General features: G+C 40.1%; 1 protein-coding gene across 2 annotated transcripts in view; it reads right to left on the reverse strand.

The window, feature by feature from the left end:
- GPD2 (glycerol-3-phosphate dehydrogenase 2) overlaps window positions 1–20,756 on the reverse strand; it is a 126,823-nt gene that overhangs the window by 59,603 nt on the left and 46,464 nt on the right. For both annotated transcript variants that reach the window (XM_059727374.1, XM_014599545.3), the window contains 3 exons: window positions 15,251–15,375; window positions 14,161–14,258; window positions 9,024–9,187 (listed from right to left, as the gene is read on the reverse strand). In XM_059727374.1, coding sequence (XP_059583357.1) covers window positions 9,024–9,187; window positions 14,161–14,258; window positions 15,251–15,375 — 387 coding nt within the window. The remainder of the gene's footprint in view (window positions 1–9,023; window positions 9,188–14,160; window positions 14,259–15,250; window positions 15,376–20,756) is intronic.

Genomic DNA, 20,756 nt, shown 5'->3' on the forward strand with positions numbered 1-20,756 from the left:
TCTCCAGGAGGGAGCAGTGGCTAGGAGAATCCCTTTCACCAGTTCTATATCACCACTTGAACAAGAGCTGTGGCCCTTTCTTTTAGATTTGTATCTGAGCACCATCATCCGTACCTTTGAAACGTCAAGACTAGAATACCGCAATGCGCTCTATTACAGTTACAGAACTCACAGAAGGTGCAGAATGCCGTTTGATTGGGGTGGTTCTCCAGAAGCACATATTCCAGTGTTCCAAAGTCTGCACTTGCTTCCAATAGCTTTCTGGGTGTAATTCAAGGAGATGGTTTTGATCTGTAAGGTCCAAAATGGTTTGGGTCCTATGTACCTAAAAGACTACTTTTTCCCTTATGCCCCATCATGATCCTTAAGGTCAGCCAAGAGCAGCTACCTCCTGGTAAGTGCCATCAGTGTGCTGATTCTGCTGGCAAAGACACATGGGAAGCCCCTCAGCTTTGGAACTCCCTCCTTCTTGAGACCCACAAAGGCCAAGCCTGGGCTTCTTATTTGAGCTGGTGGTTAGCAGGCAAAGCTAACTGGGATACTCTTGGGGAACAGGCAGTTACTGTATAAGCTATTTACACACTTTATTACCTTTTATAAGATGCTTTGTTTCTTCTGTGTTGTTCCCTTGCTCACTAGTTTTATACATTATTTTGATGTCTTCTGTAAGTGGCCCTGGGCCTTTGTTCGTGAAGACGGCATATAAAAATTGAATAAATAAAAATTTAATCCAATTTCTCACTACTGTAGTAACAGGACATTGATGGTGCCATTGCACCTCCTAGCAACATAGGACTGAAAGGGTTTTGAGCCAGAGTCCAGTCCAATGCATTTGTAGGCTATAATTAACCAAAGCAATACCCCAAATCAGTTCAGGCTCTCAGCCACTATTACAAAGAACAATACCTGAAACCCAAGAATACTTTATAACATGCCACAGGTAAGAGGCAATACAAAAAACACTGGGTTTCTAGTGCCACCAAGAGCATCAGCACACCTTAGTCAATGGCTAACACACCAATGCCTTAAAAGAAAGGGACCCTCTTCCAGGAGCCAGTAGCATTCATGAGGGTAAAATATTTTTTTCCTGGCCTCACCAAAGCTGCTGCTTCTTCTCGTATCCTTGTCATAAACCAGATGTTTTTACAGAATTGTGCACAAGCGATGGCTCTTTCCATTGCAGCAGCGTGGTCTTCCTTTGTATAGGTCTCACTAAGGAGTTAGCAAACAAACAAGCGATCCATGGCCTGCCTTTCACTGCATTCACATGTATTTGTGTCGTTAGAGTAGTCACATTTGATCATGTTTGGTTTTGATCTTCCAGGTCGATTTCAGGGCATCTAATTGTGCACAATCTTTCCTTCCATAACGTCAGTCATGTCCTGTTGACCATCATGTCCAAGGGCGTAACACTGGTTACAAAACTCTTTTCCACTTTAAGCCACTGAGCTACTTCTGTGTGACCACACAGTAGATGATTGGGGTCTTCCATCTGTTGTGACCTTTTTTTGGCTCGCTACCTTTCTTCTGATATCAGGTGGTACAATGACAGCGTGTAAGTATAAGCTATCCTTTGGTATTGGCTTTAGCCATCCTGTTATTTCATGACAGCTGTTGTTTAGAACTGGATCTGGTTTCTTGGCATGTACTGATCATTCCCATACTGGACATGCATACTCTGCAATTGAGTAACACAAGGCAATAGCAGTGGTCTGTAATCAGCTGGTTTTGCTCCCCACTTCTGAAGTATGTTGTTGTGGGTGCTGACTTTTCCTTTAGTCTTTTCCACATATGCTTTGAAGGCAAGTGTTCAGTCCAATGTAACCCCCACGTACAGAGGGTCAGAGGGATTCCATCCCAAGTGATGTTTAATTTCCTTTTGATTTTTGTATGGAGTAGGTGAAAGGCTGTGACCTGCATCTTGGTTAAGTTGGCATGAAGCTGGTTTTTATTATAGTAATCTGAGAGACTGCAAGTGTCAGTCTGTTCTCGACAGTGGCAAAGTCCTTCTCTTGTGATACAATGCATATATCATCAGCATATACAGTATAGTCTCATAAATCTGGATATCAAAAATCCAGAATCATCAAAACACTGGCACTTTTTAAAACTACACTCCATCGGGGAGTAGCGGCGGCTGGTCCTGGAACAGCACAGGGGGAAGCTTGCAAACGGCGGTTGCTGCCACCATCCACCACTGTGCGCCGCTGCTCCACATGCAGTCACTGCTCTGGGACCAGCCGCCACTACCCCTTCCCCCTGGGACTGGCCGCTGCTCCAGTTTCAAAAACCCGGAATATTTACACTTCCAGCAGGTGCTCGATCCCAAGCATGCAGGATTCCTGAGGTTAAACTGTGTAATGTTCCTCATATTGCTCTGTATGGGTTAGGCATTGGTATAAATGTTAAAGAGGATCGGTGCTAGCACACTGCCCTGTGGGAGGCGGTTTGTCATTGCCTCCAGTAGCTCTATTTCTTGCATGGTTCTACATAAAAACATCTGTTTTCCGAAACAGATCGGACGAGCTGCACCAGGTGGTAGTTGTGCATCATATCGTAGACTTTGGCAAGCCGGTTTCAGTGGCTGTGTTACATGCCACTGACAGACCTACAAACACGGCACCCATTATCATCCCTTTCTTGAATCTATCCTCTATATGCTGATTGATGTTTAGTATTTGGCTAGTGCTGGACTTGTCTGGTCTGAATCTGGCTTGTTTTGGTATTAGATGTTTCTCAATATAAGGTGAAAGGCAGCTGAAAATAAGGCATTCATAAAACTTAAAAAGATGGCACAGGAGTGACACTGACCTGAAGTTCTCTGGGCCAGAGGCATCCTTCCCCAGCTTTAATAGAGCTATGTCATGGGCTTATCACCAAAATTTAGGTATTCTAAAGGTTGATGAGCAAGTATTAAAAAAGCATAATACCCATTACTTGCTCACAGGACCAAAGTGCTCAATCTGCTCCATGTATATATTGTCATGTCCAGCTGCTTTGCTACTCTTCAAGTGACTTATTCCAGCATTGAGTTCATCCCCTGCAGCTGGAATGCTAAAAGGAGTTTCCTTCAGATCACTCTGTCATCTAATCCATATTTAGGCTGTTTGTTTGCAGCTTTACCATTGAGCAGAAGCTGATGAGCCACCTGGTTGGCTGCAATGTTGTGGTATTGCTGTACTTTTTTTGGGTGATTACTCAGCTTGTGAGTGGTTAAATTAGAACTCCATACATTTCTCCTTTTATATACCTTGCACTAGTGGGTCTTGAGACAAAGGCCAGGTACAGGCATTACATTTTACCAGTATAAGTGATCAGAAACCAGTGTATACCTGTAACAGAATAGAAGGTCGGCATACAAAACTGGTCTATACCTGTAGCAGAAGTTTGGCACACACAGATTGGTTTAAAAATGCCAGAACCCGGTTTAAGATTTGCCCTCCCACACCAAAGGGCAACTCTGTGTTCTGATCACTACTGATCTAAACGATGCTGCTTCAAAACTGCATAACTTGTATCAATTCTACCTTGGGCTTTTTGAATATCTACCCAAGGAGGGATCAGCTGAAGGAAAATGAACTAAACGCACAGAAGTTTAAGCCAAGAGTTGCTGTGTTAAGTTTCTAATAACTTTTACATCAGCTCTTACTACAGAACAGGACTATTCAACTCCTTAGGCTCAATGGGCCAGGCCTAGTCCACAAGGCTTCTCAAAGGGTCTGACAACTTGCTTCTAATTGCAATGTGACATCAACTTATCAGCACAGCTGCCAGAATTACTGCTTTGACATGGCTCTGGGATCCAGGGAGTGAATACCACCGTTGATTCCCCCTCTCCATTTTTCTCTATCATCAACTTGAGTCACCAACAGTGACCAAAGATCCCAAATTAAGTAATGAGCAAGGAGGGTGGGAAGGTAAGCATTCACTCCATAGATTCCAGAGCTGCACAGGCTTCAATTTCACCCCAGATGGAGACCACAGGTGGTGACTTGGAAAGCCCTGCTGTAAGTCAACCAAGGAAACTTTCAGAAACATATTTTCCAAAATATTACTTTGATTGTAGGCCTTGGGGGTTTTATAGATATAGATATGTATACACACACGTTCTTTAAAAAAATACTCCTTAAAAAAGGAAAATACCATAGATGGTAAGGTCTTTTTTAGCCCACATAAGATGGATGTATTTCTTTTTAATATTGGTTGGACTGAGGCCTTTGATGATGCTTACTATCAAAAACCAAGAATATTTAATACAGATGTATTTACTTTCAGCCATATAAAAATATACTAATCACTGGGAAGATAGATTTTTTTTTTTTTAAATGGTACTGAAAATATGCTTATATTTTAGGCAGACATACACTGGTGGGTGAGCTTTAGTTATTGACTGGTGGGGACTTAGGCCTTATTCCTGCCATGAGGTACACACAGGACACTGCTGACAGACCTGAATGAGGCTTTGCTCAATGCCCAAAGAATGAAGTGGCTTAAACTGTGCCACCTTAACAAATGGAGTCCCATGGAGGAATTGTGGCTCCAAGTCTCTGAATTCCTTCCACTCTTCTAGGATAGAAAGTGTAATTTACTATTATATCCCTTAGTCATCCTTTTCTCTCCATTCGCCACTCAGTTCTCAAACAGGACGACGTAATTGGCCTAAACTCCCTGATTCTCTGTGCAGCCGTCTCAGAAACAAGCAGGCTTGATACAAGCAACTAAAGAGCAGAATTTGTACTAAAATATAATAACCTCAAGTATAAGCAGGAATTTGATGAATGGAAGTTGATGTTAAAGAAAATGGCATACACTTTTGTTTCAGGGCCATACTATCCTATTGAGCTTTTTGCAGAGATGATTTTAAATTGTGTTTGCATGTCAAAACACCTGACGATAGACAGCTAATAATAAAACAACAGAATGACATACATTTATTGATTTGCGCGCTTCAAAAGATTTCTGACTAGAATACTATGCAACTTCCTTATACTAAGTACTGTTTTCAGAACTCACTTGCCGTAAGTCCACAACAAATATTGCCTCAATATCTTCTAGGTGATTAAGTACCAAGACAATATATAGCTTCCAGTGGTCCTTTTGAGACATACATTCATTAGCTCTGCTAGAGCTTAATACCAGAATGTGGAGAAGAGAAACAAAAATTAATTTCTCTCCTTTTAACAGTTTCACATTTCTCCTGATTGTGAGAATGTAGATATTTGCTACTTCATCCTTCTCAAGGGGAACATCTAATTTACATGCTTGCTAATTTTTCCCACTGTGTACTTCCCAAAGTCACCTTCCTGTACCCAATGCATTTCAACTGGGTTAAAAAGTGTGTCCTTATTTTTCCCCTTTGAGTATCTGTACAAATAAATTTTTATAAATTCTGATGAAATTCATTCTAACAAGAAAGAGAAACCCCTTTTCTAGTCAAATATTGGGAGGAAGAAATTTCAGGCTGGCAAATTAGAGCTAAGAAACTACATTTCCAGCTTTTAAATCAATCAATCAATCAATCAATCAATAAAATAAAAGCATAACTTTTAAAGGGAAATAAGTGTTTATAATATTTCTTCTTAGCAGGATGCCTCCATGCCTAAAAGGGATGTGTGGCTTTTACATAACTGTTCCACATATGGTTTGTCAGGCTGCCATGCTGGCCATGAAAGTCACAGGAAATCTTTTATGTAAAAGTACCCTTACTTCCAATAGGAAAAAAAGATATGAAATTGTCCAAATGTATAGCATCACATACTAAAAATCTATAAAGACACATCATTATGGGTCTTATACAAGCAAGTAAAGTCAGTCAAGACTGTCCTTTAGTATGCTGACACGACAGGATACACTAAGGAATTAGTTAAATGGAGACCCTCCTGGATCCAGATGTTACACTCCAACTCGAGCCTTGAACTTCCATGTTGCATTTGCATGTGTATTCAGCATTTTTGTTTTTAATTTGAGCACTTTTAAGTAATTACCTATCAATCTAGACACAAGCATAGCTAGGGATGGTTTGAAGATGCACTGTAGAAAGGATTTTCAAAGTGGTAGAAGTTTCAATAAAACTCAAGGCACCCTTGGATTAATGAAACAGACTAATATTTTGAAACATACCTAATTTAAATTTCCAAGAAAAAAAAGTCTTGAGTTTCTAGGAGGATGTACTTGTTCATTTCACTTCAGAACTCCTTAATTATGTTCAAATGAAAAAAAAAAATGTCTTGTGTTAAGGAGTCTTTAATTGCAAGTTTTGCTGTGGCATCTGCATTCCTCGGATGACCACAATATAGTGGCTGACAGGCCTGACTAATGCTGCTATGGGATGGCTATATGAACACATGGCAGAGAAAGTTATCATCTCTGGCATCACAAGCTCCTTAGCTCATGTGGTGATGGACAGAGAACAATGCAGAAGATTCTTAAAGCTCCATGTGAATTGGAGAGCTCATGAAGACTTGTTTCTATGAATGTATAGTTTAGTATGTTATAGCTAAATGCATTTGGAATCGTATCTTTCTTAATGTAAAATGTTTTCTCTTCTAAAGGAGAAATTAGTTTCCAATGCAACTACCAGCAATAATGTGTCAGGAAATGATACATGCAACATCCTCACTTGGTGAGTTTCTATCAGTATCAGCAGCTAAAGCTCCAAAGCAGCTGAAGATATCTAGACTCTGACTTGCAAACTAGACCCCTATCCTTCAAGGTTAGTTTGATCATGTGGGGAATTTTTAGACTCCTGTATACTGAAATGGTCAGTAGCCCAAAGATGATATGGGGATGTTGAGTGTCAAGAGCAGATGTTCTAGCCTGGCAGAGGTGGTTTACGCAACCCATGTGGAGTACATTTGTCCATTTTATCTAGGATTGTCTTACATGGTAGGCACTTTTGGTTTCCTGGCTATTTGTGGATTCCAAGGCAAATAATGTCACTTATTTGCCTTAAATAAAATGTTGGTAATAAATATGTTGGGTAAAGTATCAGCCAATTTTATTTAGATTCACACCTCACTATAATTATTTTGGCTATTAAGATCTTATGCCTAGATAACTGCACGGCACAATCCCTGTGGTTGGAACCAAACTACTACAGTTCGGGTATAATGTAGCTATCTCCATGCCCTAAAAAGAGATTCTTTGTAAATGTTCTTCCTGAACAGTGCAACTTACAGCAATAGCTAATCAATAATATCATGTATGGCTTGTCCTCAAGGCTTTTGTGAGAATACAGGGAAGGGAAGATGTATGCAACTGGACTGGAGTCTAGCCACCCCAAATGTTATTTATATTCAAAGTGAGATAGTTACAGGGTTGTTTTTTTCTTTTCCAGGCCTTGCCAGGGACAGGGGGCAGGGTATCATATCTTGTGTAATAACAGTGAGGTCACGTACACACACATACCTTGTTCTAAACTATACAACCCTGACTCAACTGATGAGAACATATGCATGAAGCTAATCCTACCAAATCAACATCAATGAGACAAGTCGCATATAAAAATCTTACCAGTATAAATAATGTATGATTTCTAAAATGCAACAGCCTACAAGTCACTAAATATTTTACATGCCATGAGCAGCGAACACTTAATGAAATAAAAACCCCCAAACTGTTCTGGTAATCATATGAATGTTAAATCTATTCCAAGTGTGAATGATCAATATCCATAACATTCAGAAGTTTTTAAAGCACTTTTGCTCATTTTTTTAAAAACACAGTGAGTATTGATATAAAAATGCCTACATACAACCTAAATTGGTGTACATTTGGACTTTCAATTGCAAAATTTCATTTTTTTTTAAAGTACCACAGATGTGAAGACATCTTCATTCTCTCCATCTATAACTCAGTCACTGATTTTGTTTAAGTGTTTTATACATGAATATACTCCACAGGACATAGTTTTGGGTAGATTAAATTTGTATCAAGCTTCAGCCCAGAGGCGATTTTCTTATGGATTTATAACCCTTTAAAATAGAGGTTTCCAATGGAAACTACCCAAGCCTGATAGCTGCTCGTGTTACTTAATTGTATTTGCAATGAGAGTTCCATCTATAGAGTGAACAATTGAAATGAGAGAGGATGGTAGGAGCCATAAAAGAAAGTGATTGATGAACTGAACCAAACCAAACCAAACCCAAACATAAGAACCACAAACAGGAACTCAAATCATGAGTTTTGAATTATTCTTTTAAAAATGGAAGTGGCATAGTTAGCTATTTACGATCATTAACATAACAATGTCCCCTTGATGTGCACTACTTTAGGAAGAGTGGTCAAGCTGAGATCATAGATTTTTTCTAAGGATATTCTAAAGAAAGGATCTGACCCTTTGATTACTTCTGAACAACTAGGTCTTGTTGAAACAGTGTTCAGATGCCTGACTTAATATTCAGGATATTAACCAGTTAGGAAACATTTGTGTTATGCAGGTTCTTTCAGGGGAGTGTGATGCTTATGGAAAAACGACAGAAGCACCATGGATACTATGTGCTTAGAAACTGTTTTACATCAATCCAGCACAGAAGGAGCTGTTCTAGTATGACAGAATTATACGTGCCTGTAGAAGTCACCAAGACTCCCCATAGGGAGTCACCAGAGCATGAAAAATACTTTCACATATGTTGCTGCATCTACTAGCTTCAGCTGACAGTGCAGAACAAGTTCTCATCTATACACAGCAAATGTATTAGGGAGGCCAGCATCAAACCAGCTAAACACATGAGACCAGTGAACTGGGTTTAGTCATACAATTAAATTTAGCCAACAGAAATTATGCAGGATGCAAGGTAGATCCTTTAAGTTACATTCCTTAGTATGAAATTGTTTGTTTGGTTCGTTGGTTGTTTTGGGGTTTTTTTGTTTTGGGGGGTTTTTTTGTTTTGTTTTGTTTGTTTGTTTGTTTGTTTTTTTACACACATGAAAACATATGTTATTACTTAGAACTAGGTAGGACTGAGTAAGGACATCAAGAACCATAAAAAGATGGGTTTAAAAATCATTAAAAAGGAACATACCATCATAGTAGACAATAGCTCCTACAAGCCTGTCTTTCTGTAACATTGGAAAAAGTTCCAAGGCTCTTGATTTGCTGAGGACATAGCTGCTTTTCAGACACTGACTTCCTGCTACGAGGTCATAGAGTTTTATTCCCACCCAGTAATATGGTAACTGCCACCATCTGCAGAAAATAAGAAGAAATTCCATTCAGAAAAAAAATTAAAATCATTACAAGTTTTATTTAAAATAGATTTCTGCATACAATTAACATGATGTATTGAATTTCTTCTTATTCTACATAAATACATAATGTTTACAATCTAAAAATGAACTCAAGACTTCCTGGAGAAAAAAGGGAAAAGATTTTAAAGCTTGCAGAAGCATGGCTGGGAAATGCATTCCAAATGTGCCTATAACTATTAGGGGTGTGCGAAGTGGGCCATATTAGATTTCGATTCAGCCCAATTCGGGGGACAGAGATTCAATTCACTGATTTGGATTACTGTCTTGATTTGCGTCAGCTGAATCCGAATCTGAAGATTCAACTCTGATTCAGGCACAGACACAGCTTTATATGTTTTTTCTACATACCTCGAAGTACCAGGTGTGGCTCATGAACGCTGAGATGGTGGGGCAGGTGGAGCATCCCACAGGAGCATGGGGGGCCCCCCCCCATGCTTGGCGGAGGACCTGGAAGTGGACCAGAAGTACTTCCAGTCCACATCTGGGCCCGCTGCCAAGTGCACGGGGGACCATGGGTGCCCCCCCCAGACCCAGGAGGCACCAGTCACTGAGCCAGGGGAGTCCCCCGCATGCTCTGCAGCAGACCCAGAAATGGACCTTAAGTGCTTCTGGTCCACTTCTGGGTCTGCCACTGAGCGTGCTGGGCACCCCCCATGCTCCTGTGGGATGCTCTATCTGCCCCACCATCTCAGCATTCACGAGCCACCTGGTACCTTGAGGTTTGTAGAAAAAACATATAAAGCTGTGTCTATGTCCAAATCGTCAAATCTCTCCAAATCGAATCGGAGGCTTCCGATTTGATTCAGAGAGGTTAATGGGTCTCCTGATTCGATTTAGATTAGGAGATTCGCCTGCCAAATCGGGCCGAATCTCTTCCGAATCAAATCGGTGACTGAAGCTTCACACAGAGCTAACAACTATAGCTTCTGGATATCAGTATATAACATCGTTATATAACGATTTGCCTCATTTTAATGATACCCCATAATGATTTCTCTCAAATTTGAATCTGTATCAACTACAGAATCAAAACTTCGGCATTACTAAAAAAAAAAAACCACAAACTAAAAAAGGTCTTGCGTAAAAAGAATGTTCATCACTAGAAATGAATGCATTCAGGAACAGCTTACAGGGTGTTTTTACACATGCCCGGGGTGGGGGAGGGCTTTAATTAGAACAGTTCTGAGAGCTGCTCTAATTAAAGCACCTGCAATGTTTGTGCTCCAACATGCTGTAATGACAGCGCATCAGAGCAGCACCCCCACACATCTACAGGCACCCAAAAAGCTTTGTGATAACAAAACATACAAGTTAGTTCAAATTAAGGATCTGGAACTACACTCCTTAATCAAACAAAGTTCTTATTGTCATCAACAGAAGTCTGGCAGATTGAATGGTTAGGAAATCCCTCAGACTCTTGCAGACATTAAAAAAAAAAAAATAACCCCAAAAAATCACTTTAAACTCTGCATACTCCCGTACCAAGCCCAGACCATGGTCTGAAGAGGCAGCACATTAGTTGGACCCAGCTCGCCTAATGTCTGTATAGATTGGGTGCTTTAGTGGGTTTTTTTGGTGCTTTTATCTAATAGCTGATTGACTCTAATTGCTGCTTCTTCCAGTAACGCATGGGGGGGAGAAAAGGGGAGGAGGGTTTTTTTTTGTTTTTTTTTGTTTTTTTATAATTACAAGCAGCCTTAGGTTTCTCTAAAACAATGGTTTTCAATCTGCGGTCCGCAGACCCCTGGGAATCCACAGACTATGTCTAGGGGTCCACAAAAGAAGACTATGACGTTGGTCAATCAAAAATATGCAAATATTCACACTTACAATTCAAAGGAGTCCGCCCTCCATTTGAAATTTCCAAAAGGGTCTGCATCTCCATTCAAAATTTTTTAGGGTTCCACAAATGAAAAAAAGGTTGAAAAACAGTGCTCTAAAGGTTGCTTGTTGACCACAAGGCAAAGAAAAATGCATACTTGGCCCTTCATCTAACATCTGTATCTTCACTGATTTTCATTCATCTTTTTCCTATCTTTTTTCCTCAGTCCTTACCAGTGTTGCTCTTCCTTTCACTTTTATGCTTTCCTGTTCCTAGCTTTTCTTTTCTTGTTTTTTTTTCCAAACCCACACAGCCCTGCAGAGGCCTACACACATGCTTAATTTTATTTAACCTAACTGACAACTTTTTCCACTGTGAATTTAGAACCATTAAGTGCAAGCATACTTTGGGCCTTAGCTATTTTAGAATAGGGACTGAATAAGCATTCTATACACCTTCAACATGATTTCAAGAAAAGGAGTCCGAGTATGGGAATCAATGCAGAGGGGGTTAGAGTTCCCTGAGTTCAGGTTCCTGACCTTAAACCCTCCTATGCTAATATGATCAGAAATGTTGGAATGGACATGTCTGTGAGACAGTCTAGGCAGAGGCTGGATCAAGTATACCAAGATGGCTCTTGACAGATCTTTCTCTAAACTGTTCTTTAAAACCTCCAGTGACAGATATAGAATCTTGAGTAACCTATTTCCGTGCATATATTTTTAATTTTAAGGATATGTTTTCCTATGATCTAACCCAAGGGTGTCAAACATATAGCCTGCCAGCTGAATGCATCTCACAGAACCATTCCATTCTGCCTGCCGGTACTTTGGTGGGCTACAGGAAGTTGGGGGTTCTTTCTGCCTTCCCCCAGCCTTCTCTTTTCTTAACTTAAGAACCCCAATTCATTCAACCCTTCCTTACAGAAAGGTTCCTTACAGGTTTTCTAAGACTCTTCTTCTTGCTTCTACCACTTGTCTTCATCTTTCTTGAAGTGTGCTGCCTCAATTGCACTGGGTAAAGAGAAATAATTACCCCTTGTGTTGAGTTATCCTCATTCTGAGATATCTTTTTTTATTTTATTTATTTTTTTAACAAGATCACAATGTTGACTCATTAGAATTGTGACCCACTATAATCCTTTTCTCTAGAATTGCTGCCTAGCAAGTAATCCCTTACTCATACATTAGATTTCTCCTTCCTATTTTTTACTGAATTTTGTCTTGCTAATTTCAGATTTTCTCTTCAATACTTCAAGATCATTTTGAATTCTAATCCCATTCTCCCGAGCACCTGAAGCCTCACAGTTTTGTATGGTCCACAAAAATTATAAATACACTCTCTACTCCATCATCATCTAAATTAATGAAATAGTAAATAAAACCAAACCCAAAACAGACTCATCAGACCCTACTTGAAATACTCTCCCACCTTGATAGTGAACTATAATTACTTCTTCCTCATTTTCCCAGTCAGCATCCACCACATGGGCTACTTGCAGATGTTAAAAAACAAACCAAAAAAACCCACCACACTTTACCGGAAGTAGCAGCGCTTTACTTCAACCCAGCTCTGTAGCATCTGTACAGATTGGGCACTTCAGCGGGGCTTTTTGGCACTTTTAGCTAAAGCTGAGTCAATCATCTATTAGATAAAACAGCCAAAAAAGCTCCACTAAAGTGCCCAATCTATACAGACATTGGGTGAGCCAGGTCCAACAAACATGTTGCCTCTACTGGACACACACTGGGCTGCGTGCACAAGTGCACAGAGTTTAAAGTAAAGCACGGCTTTATTTTCATCAAAAACTTAAAATATATCACATCAACTACTAGTCGCTTACCTAACAGGCCAGTTATCCAGTCAAGAAAACTGGGCTCATTTAACATAACAAGTTCTCACCAATTTCACACTGATTATTTTAATTACTTCACCATATTCTAGAGATTAATGAATAGATTGACCAATCAATCACTGATCAATTCAACTGACTGATCAAATCAATTGATTCATTGATCAATCATTGATCAGTCTTCCTGAGTTGTCTAAATAAGGCTGAACTGTCTATAACCCTCTGGGTCTTCCTTTTCCCCACTATTAAAGAGATAGGTCCTCTGTTTGCCCTTTACCAGTCCCCCAGGATTTCCCTCATCATCATAAGTTTTCAAAAATAAATTGTTAATGATTCAGAGATTGCTTCAGCTAGTTCCTTAAGAACTCGAGTGAATTTCATTAGGCCCTGATGACTTAAATACATCAAACTTATCTAAAATATTCTTCAGCTTGTTATTTCCCTCTTCTGGCCCGCTCTCCTATTTCCTTGTCAAAATTAATTGTGTTAAGTATCTGGTTACAATTTACTTCTTTTACAATGACTGAATTAAGGGCAGCACTGAAAACTTCAGCCTTCTCTGCATTATCCATTGTTTCTTCTTCTTTCCCCATTAATGGATCTACAACTTCCCCATCTTCCTCTTACTTCTAAATTCTTTAAAAAAAACCTTTTTTTGGTGTCTTTTGTGCCTGTGATAGTTGCACCTTTTTTTGCATCTTAGCCTCTCTGATTTCATTTCTGCATGCTTGTGACGAAGCATGAATTTAAGGGAACAGAACATGCCCTTGTTTCCAGAAGAACTACAAGTCCTTTAAGACCTCTGATGCAGCCATACTGTTTCCTGTCTGTGCAGGTGATGGCCTGCCTAGCTTTATGAGTAGGGAGCCCATCCAACCTTCAGGATGGGCTGCACGCACACACAACTTAGAAGGGAACGCTCCTCTTTACAAATTGATTTAATTTCAAAATATTATGTAATATCTTATGAATCAAGCTTCACCTTAGAATGCATTTTTACTGCCTAGAAGGTACTTGAGTCTCAGAAGGACACAAGAACATTAACTGGTGGTGCTATACAAAACATCACACGTCCGCAACCCAACAACAGAATTCTCACTTAGGAGACAAGGCTTCTGACAGGTTAAAAGCATGCTAAGTAAAAGGCATAATAAAAAAACTCCTCTAGTGAAAAAGCATTGCTTTTGTCAAGAAAAGCTCTAAGAAACTGCAATAGAAAGAAAATTGAGGGACTTACTTGTAAACAGGAAGCATTATAGGTAAAGGAGAGGACAGATGAGGAGCGATCTCAAGCAAATTGGCACGCTCATGAAGTGCCTCTTTTACCATCTTGTACTAAAAACAAAATAAAACTAATAATTCAGGATTTTTACCTTAACAAGTGCGAGGTGATAAAACAACTGTGCTAGTTGTTGCATAAACTACATATAGGAGCCTTTTACTGTGGTAGTTTATTATGCACTCTCTACTACTTTTTCAATATTGCAATGACATTATTTGAAGCATTTGTTTTAGAACTTCCCAAATAAGAAAATCAAAATCTTTATCTTTCAGGTACAGAGCAAGTTCCAACAGCAAGTTTACTTATTGCCACTGCATATGAGTTAAACTGCTAGCTTTAATTAGCACTCAAATGGTATGAAACAATTCCTACCTTTGAAAATATCTAAGTAATTGCTTTAGATCCATATCCATATCAGATCCATACAATTATATTCTCTATCATTCACTGGGAGCAGCAAACACATAAGCAACAGAGTGAAATGGTTCTTAACATAAAGCAGTGATGTAGACAGCTGAATAGGGGATATTCAGTAAAATGTAATTCTACTGTATAATATTCAACCATGTTTGAGTATTTTTAGCAAGCTTTCAGGGAAAAATTTCACAGGGAGAGGCAAGCTTTTGGGCTTTCACAAACGTTCAGTTTTGCCTCACTTTCCATCTCAGTGCATAGGTTAAAAATATATAACCATTCATTTCCCATTGTCACCTTCATAACAAATCCATTCCCATCAACAGGATAAGAAAGGAAACACTGTACACTGAAATCATTCAGCCCCTCTTCTTTCCCCATACACTACACAACATACAAGTTACTGCATTCCCAATTGCCTGTAAATATAACCCAAACAAGAAAAAGCAGTGCATGTTTCCCCATTCTAGAAGAATTAACTGAGGAAACCATTTTGTATGCACAGTACCTCTTTTATGCAACAAAAGAAAGTATTAGCAACCATAGAATGGGAATACATATTTAATTGGGAAGAAGAAAAAATAAAAAGTCTACTAGCAATTTTTGCTTAACAACCAGCATAAACAATTACCTGCTCAAAATCCAACTTCATGATGGCCTTCTGAAGATATCTCACTCCACCATGGATCAATTTAGTGCTCCTGCTGCTGGTCCCTGATGAGAAATCATCTCTTTCTACAAGGGCTGTTTTTAGTCCTGTGTAACCAGAAAACCAAATTAACTTCTTAAATTACACAATTTGTATGTAATTCATTAAAGACACTTCTCTAGGGTAGAGGCAATCACAAGAAAAATTACTCTGAACATGGATAAATTTGTATTCAAAGTGCAGCACGCTGTCTACATTGTAATGAAAAGATTCTACCCTCTTCCTAGGGGAGAAGTCAAAGCACAACTTAAACAGAAGCACATTAAAATCTGGACATATCACAACAGAAAGGCATTATAGTACATTACAGAGGCTATATTCTTATGAGTTAATTAAAGTTTGTATTCATTGTAGGACCACATAATGTCTTATTAATAATACTAAACTCTATAGAAGTAAATCTCTCCAACTACAACATTCACAAATTAATCATCACAATACCCTAACGAGGTAGGCAACTGTTATTACTCTGATCTTATAGGTGGATTAAGTAAGAAAGGTACCAAAAGCCAAAGGAGCAATCAGTCACAACCAAGATTACAACATTTAAGGATTTTAGTACAGACTTAAAACATTTAAGTCTATTCCCAAAGCAATTCAGGACACTTTCCACAGAAAATACTGAGTTTTTGGTTTGAGGAAGCTATGAAAGACGAGAGTAGGAAACTCTAATGAGGTTTTAGTCTCACTTAGCCTAACTTTTAGGTTAGGGACAGACATTCAAGAAACCTGAGCCTGAATTGATTCAATTGTTGTAGGTTAGTCTAACCTGACTAGGCTGAACTGGTTTGTAACCGTTCAGACATTCCCTTTGGACTGAGGAAATGCCGGCACACGCCTACAGTGGCTCAGTCTAGAAGCTGGGGGGAGAGGAGTGCTAGAGCAGCCTCCCCTTCCATTCCACAATGCTGAGCTGGGGGCAGGGGAGGGCAGGGGGTGGGCAGGCCCTGGCAGGACACTCTTATTAGGGAGGGGTTCCCACCCACCCTCCCTGCTCCTGACCAGCCCAGCAGGGAGTTGGTAACAGCATTTATCAGCCCATCAACAAAGCAAGTCTTTCTCATTAGTTCAGGCTCTTTTTAAACAACTTTTTTCCAAGGAAGGAACAGAGAAGGGATATTACCAGCTACCTGTTGATTCACTCCAAAAAGCCCCATGTGGACACTGTCCTATCTGCCATACACAGACACGTCTCAGAATTAGCTAGCATACCACATGCTGGCTACAGTCTGTGCTATGGGAGAGGGGAGGAATCCCTGCTTGAGCAAGGTGGGGTGGGGTGAGGGATGGGGCAGATACTACTGTGCCTGCCATCACGGCTGGAGCTCCAGCTAGGGAGCAGATGAGAGGGGCCAGCCCAGCTCTCTGAAGCAAAGAGCCCCACCCAAGGCTACAAAGCATCTGGGATGCTGGGGGACTCATGTTTAAACTTAAACCAGGAAGAGGTCTGGGACAAAAATTGCATAACTGATTTGGGTCAAACTGGTTTAAGTTTGATATACTACATTCAACCAGTTTTATCTCAAACTAGGTTCAGCCATTTTCAAACTGGTTTATGTGCACTGAATGTCTGTTCTGTTGCAGGTTTAAACTAGTTTCTGATCACTTAAACCAGTTTGTGTGTAATGTCTGTCCCTAGCCTGAGTATAAAGTTAAGAACGAACGTTTAGTATTGAAATTGTTCCTGGTTCAGGACCAACACATAGTACTTTCAGTATGTGATCTCATGTAATTTGTCTAATCCAAACATTCTATTCTAGGTTCAAAACTGCTGTTAAATGATAGACTAACTCCACCCCAGGTTTTTTTTTTTTTTTTGTTAATTAAAGAACAGCTGCAATACCCAGGTTCCAAAAGCCAAATTTAATCAAGTGATGTCTCAGCTATCTTCTCTCTTTCAAGGACATATTTAATTACAACAGCATCATAATAACAGTAGTTATAATACTTTTATTGTTGCTACTAGTATTAGTAGCAATAGGAATGCTATGACTATTGTAAGTACTGTTGTTAATAAAGGATGAAAAACAGAGGACTCTTGCATTAACTGACATACTAGTTTTGCATGGGCCACATCAAGTGGATTAATTTTTCACATTAAAATTTGAGTCCATCATGGTTACTGAGGATGCAATTCAAATCTATGCTGCAGTTTAAACCTACTGCTTTGTATTCAGCTTTCTATGGTGAGGAAGAATAGTTGTTCTCTCTCCTTCATACAAGCCTTCCTAATATTTTTAAAAAATGGCTACCTTGTCACTCTTTAGTCTTCTTTTTGCCAAACTAAGCATTCCTAGGCCTCTCAATCTTTGTTCATACAGCTTGCTTTTGAACCCCTTTATTATCTTTGTTACTTGCCTCTGGAGTTTTTCTATGTTCTTCCTAAAATGCAAACCCCAGACTACTCCAGCTGAGGCCTAAACAGCTCCGAGTAGAATAGTACAGGGGTGCTCAAACTCCAGCCCACATCATTGTCATCTGGCCCACAGAGCTCCCCACAGGTCTGAAAATTTGGCAAAAAGGGAAAAGTGACATCTCTCCCTTCCTACCAAATCTCAAACCAGGCGCTGTGCACTGTATGATGAAGGGCCAGGCAGGGCAGCACTGGGTCCCAAGGCCCAATCCCATTGTGGGGGCTATGTGTGGGTGCTGCCAGGCCCGCAGGACCCAATCACAGTGTGCGTGGAGTGAGAAGAGGCAGCAGCAGGCCTCAGAACCAAATCCTGGTGCTAGGCGGTGATAACGGCCCCCAAGGACCCAAATCTGGCATGCACGGGGCAAAAGGAGATGGCACCAGGCCCCTAGAACCCAATCCCCGAGCACAGGAGGTAGAAGGGGACAGTGCTGGGTCCCTGAGGCCCAATCCTGGTGTACAGGGCAGGGAGGGGAGGATGCCAGGCCCCAGGGTCTGATGCAGCCTGCAGAAGGGCTCTGTCATTCATCTGGCCCGCAGTCTTCCAAACTTATATTATAATTGGTGTCTTAATTGACAGCTGTGTTAAGCAACTACTAACTTAACTGTCTAGAAATTCTAAGCAGCTACAAGCAACTTAACCACTGTGTGGTTATTTCATACAGCTGTATGAATTTGGAAGGGATGGTGCTCGTCTGAAATGCATTTCAGACAAGGTGGCAGCCTCTTATTCAAAACCTCCAGGAACAATATGCATACCTGAGATGGTTGCTTTCATAGAGACCTTATGTTTTTTCCTCATTTGAAATTAGGTAAGCAAAGCAGAAATAAAGGAGGAAGCAGATTCAATAAGATTCTAAGTGAAGCTGGGAACAGCAACTGTGCATGACCAGGGACAGAATAACCAATGCTAGCATTTGTCCCTGTACTCTGTTCTTTACCCTGCATCTCCTAAAAAACATTACAGTGCTTCATAATACTGCTTGTAGAACAATGATATGCAAACCTTTTAACATCTATTAGTTTCCCAAAACTTTGATGTCCTTAAAAATTATTACTGGTAACTTCAAAAGATCACAGTAATTTATTTTTGTCAAATGTGACTGAAGATTAATGGATACAATCAGGAATAATTTGGTAAAAACTTATCAAACAGAGAAAAAGCAAAATTTGTTGTTAAGTGAAGCAGCAAACATAATAAAAGAGCAAATTCCATGAATGAACAGTAACAATACACAATTCATTAACCAAACGCTCATGATTATTTCACACTTCAGAAAGCTACTGATATGATCAAAATATGTAGTAAAATGATAAATATAGATAACCTGCAAGAATTCTTTGTACACTGAACATTACAAACACAATTTTTTCCAGAGGACCAACCTAACAAAGTCCTAAACAACAATCTTTGATCTCACAGATTTACCAATTAACTTTACTGAACAGTAATTGTTACTTGAGTGGGATGTGCCATCCTCCTGTTCCTCCCAGAGAATCAAGACCAATTCATCTGCACCAAGTAGAAGGCAGTTTCCATCTTGGAGGAAAAGACTGAATGGTTAGAAGCACAGACATCCATGCTGCGTGCTATGAGGATAAATGAAGACTTCTTTGATAGAAGCCATGAGAAGTTGGCATTAGACAGGCCAAAGGGAAAAAAGAAGTGGCAACATGTGACAACTAGAAGGAAGAAGAGGAACTGAAGAGGAAGAGACTGAAATCATCAACTGCTTTCAAACACTCTGCAGTGGAACAGCTTGGGAAAAAGCAGAAGTGAAGACATCAGCATGGGGGATCCAGAGGACCCAGAAGTCCAGAGAACAGGAAGTGCATGGTCCCAGGAATGGGGCCTCTAAGATTAGTGCAACGAGAAGGAAGACGGAAGTGGTTGTGATAGGTACCTCCCTTCTGCAGGGAACAGAAGAACCAATTTCTTGTCCAGATTTGGGGTCCTGGAAGTGTGCCTGAAATCTGAGCTCATCCATCCCTCAGACCATTACCCTTTCCTGCTTCTCCACGTAAGTACCAACAATACTGCAAAGAATGAAACCGAGCAGAAAAGAAGAGACTATGAGACTCTTAGCAGGAAGATTAAGAAAATTGGGGCACAATGGAAGGTAACGGCCCAGGCAGGGACCATCATATCACGGAAATAAAATTGTGGCTATGGTGGTGATGTCAACATGAAAACTTTAGATTCTTTAACAATGGGCAGGTGTTCTGAGAAAAAGGTCTGCTATCAAGAGAAAGGATCCATCTAAGCAAAATGTGGGGAAAAGCAACTTTAGGCATTGTGTGGCCAACCCAATAAAGGAAGACTTTAAGATCCACAGAGGATGGTGAACAAAACCATGCAACAACAGAGCAAACAATCCAGAGAAGAATGGACCAGAAGCAGCAGCTCAACTCTGGGAAAGGTTCAGAGAGCCACATGAAAACAAGCAGGGCAGAAAGCAAACTGCATACAGATGTGAAAGATATGGGAAACAAGCAAGAGGAGCTGGAAATCACAGCCTGTAAAATAAACTATGAACTGACTGGTATCATAGAGGCTTGTTAAGACAGCGCTTATGACTGGAAAAATCAATACTGGATGCATCTGCTATGACCTGTTCATTAACGCACTGCAATCATGGTGCATTAAGTTAGTACCTGTAATAATGCACCGTACATTAGCACATTAACGCAGATAAATGCTTCTTCTGTGACGTTAATGTACATTACACTAAATCTACTGTGCATTAGCATGGTTTTTGCCTGCCATGCTAATGCGTAGTAGAATTAGTCTTCAGCATCTCTTGTAGATGCGCCCAACTGAGAGCTACACTCTGTTGCAGAAAGACGGGGCTGGGAGAAAATGCGTTGGTATTGCCTAGTATGTCAAAAATATATACACTTGTTCCTTGGTTCAGGAGAAAGAAAGTAGCATATCAGAATGCTAGAACAATGAGGCAATGAAATAGACTGCCTATGGAAGTTGTGGACTGCACATCATTGGAGATGTTCAAGAAG

Source organism: Alligator mississippiensis, chromosome 4, assembly GCF_030867095.1.
Source record: "Alligator mississippiensis isolate rAllMis1 chromosome 4, rAllMis1, whole genome shotgun sequence".
In the NCBI taxonomy this organism is placed as follows: Eukaryota; Metazoa; Chordata; order Crocodylia; family Alligatoridae; genus Alligator; species Alligator mississippiensis.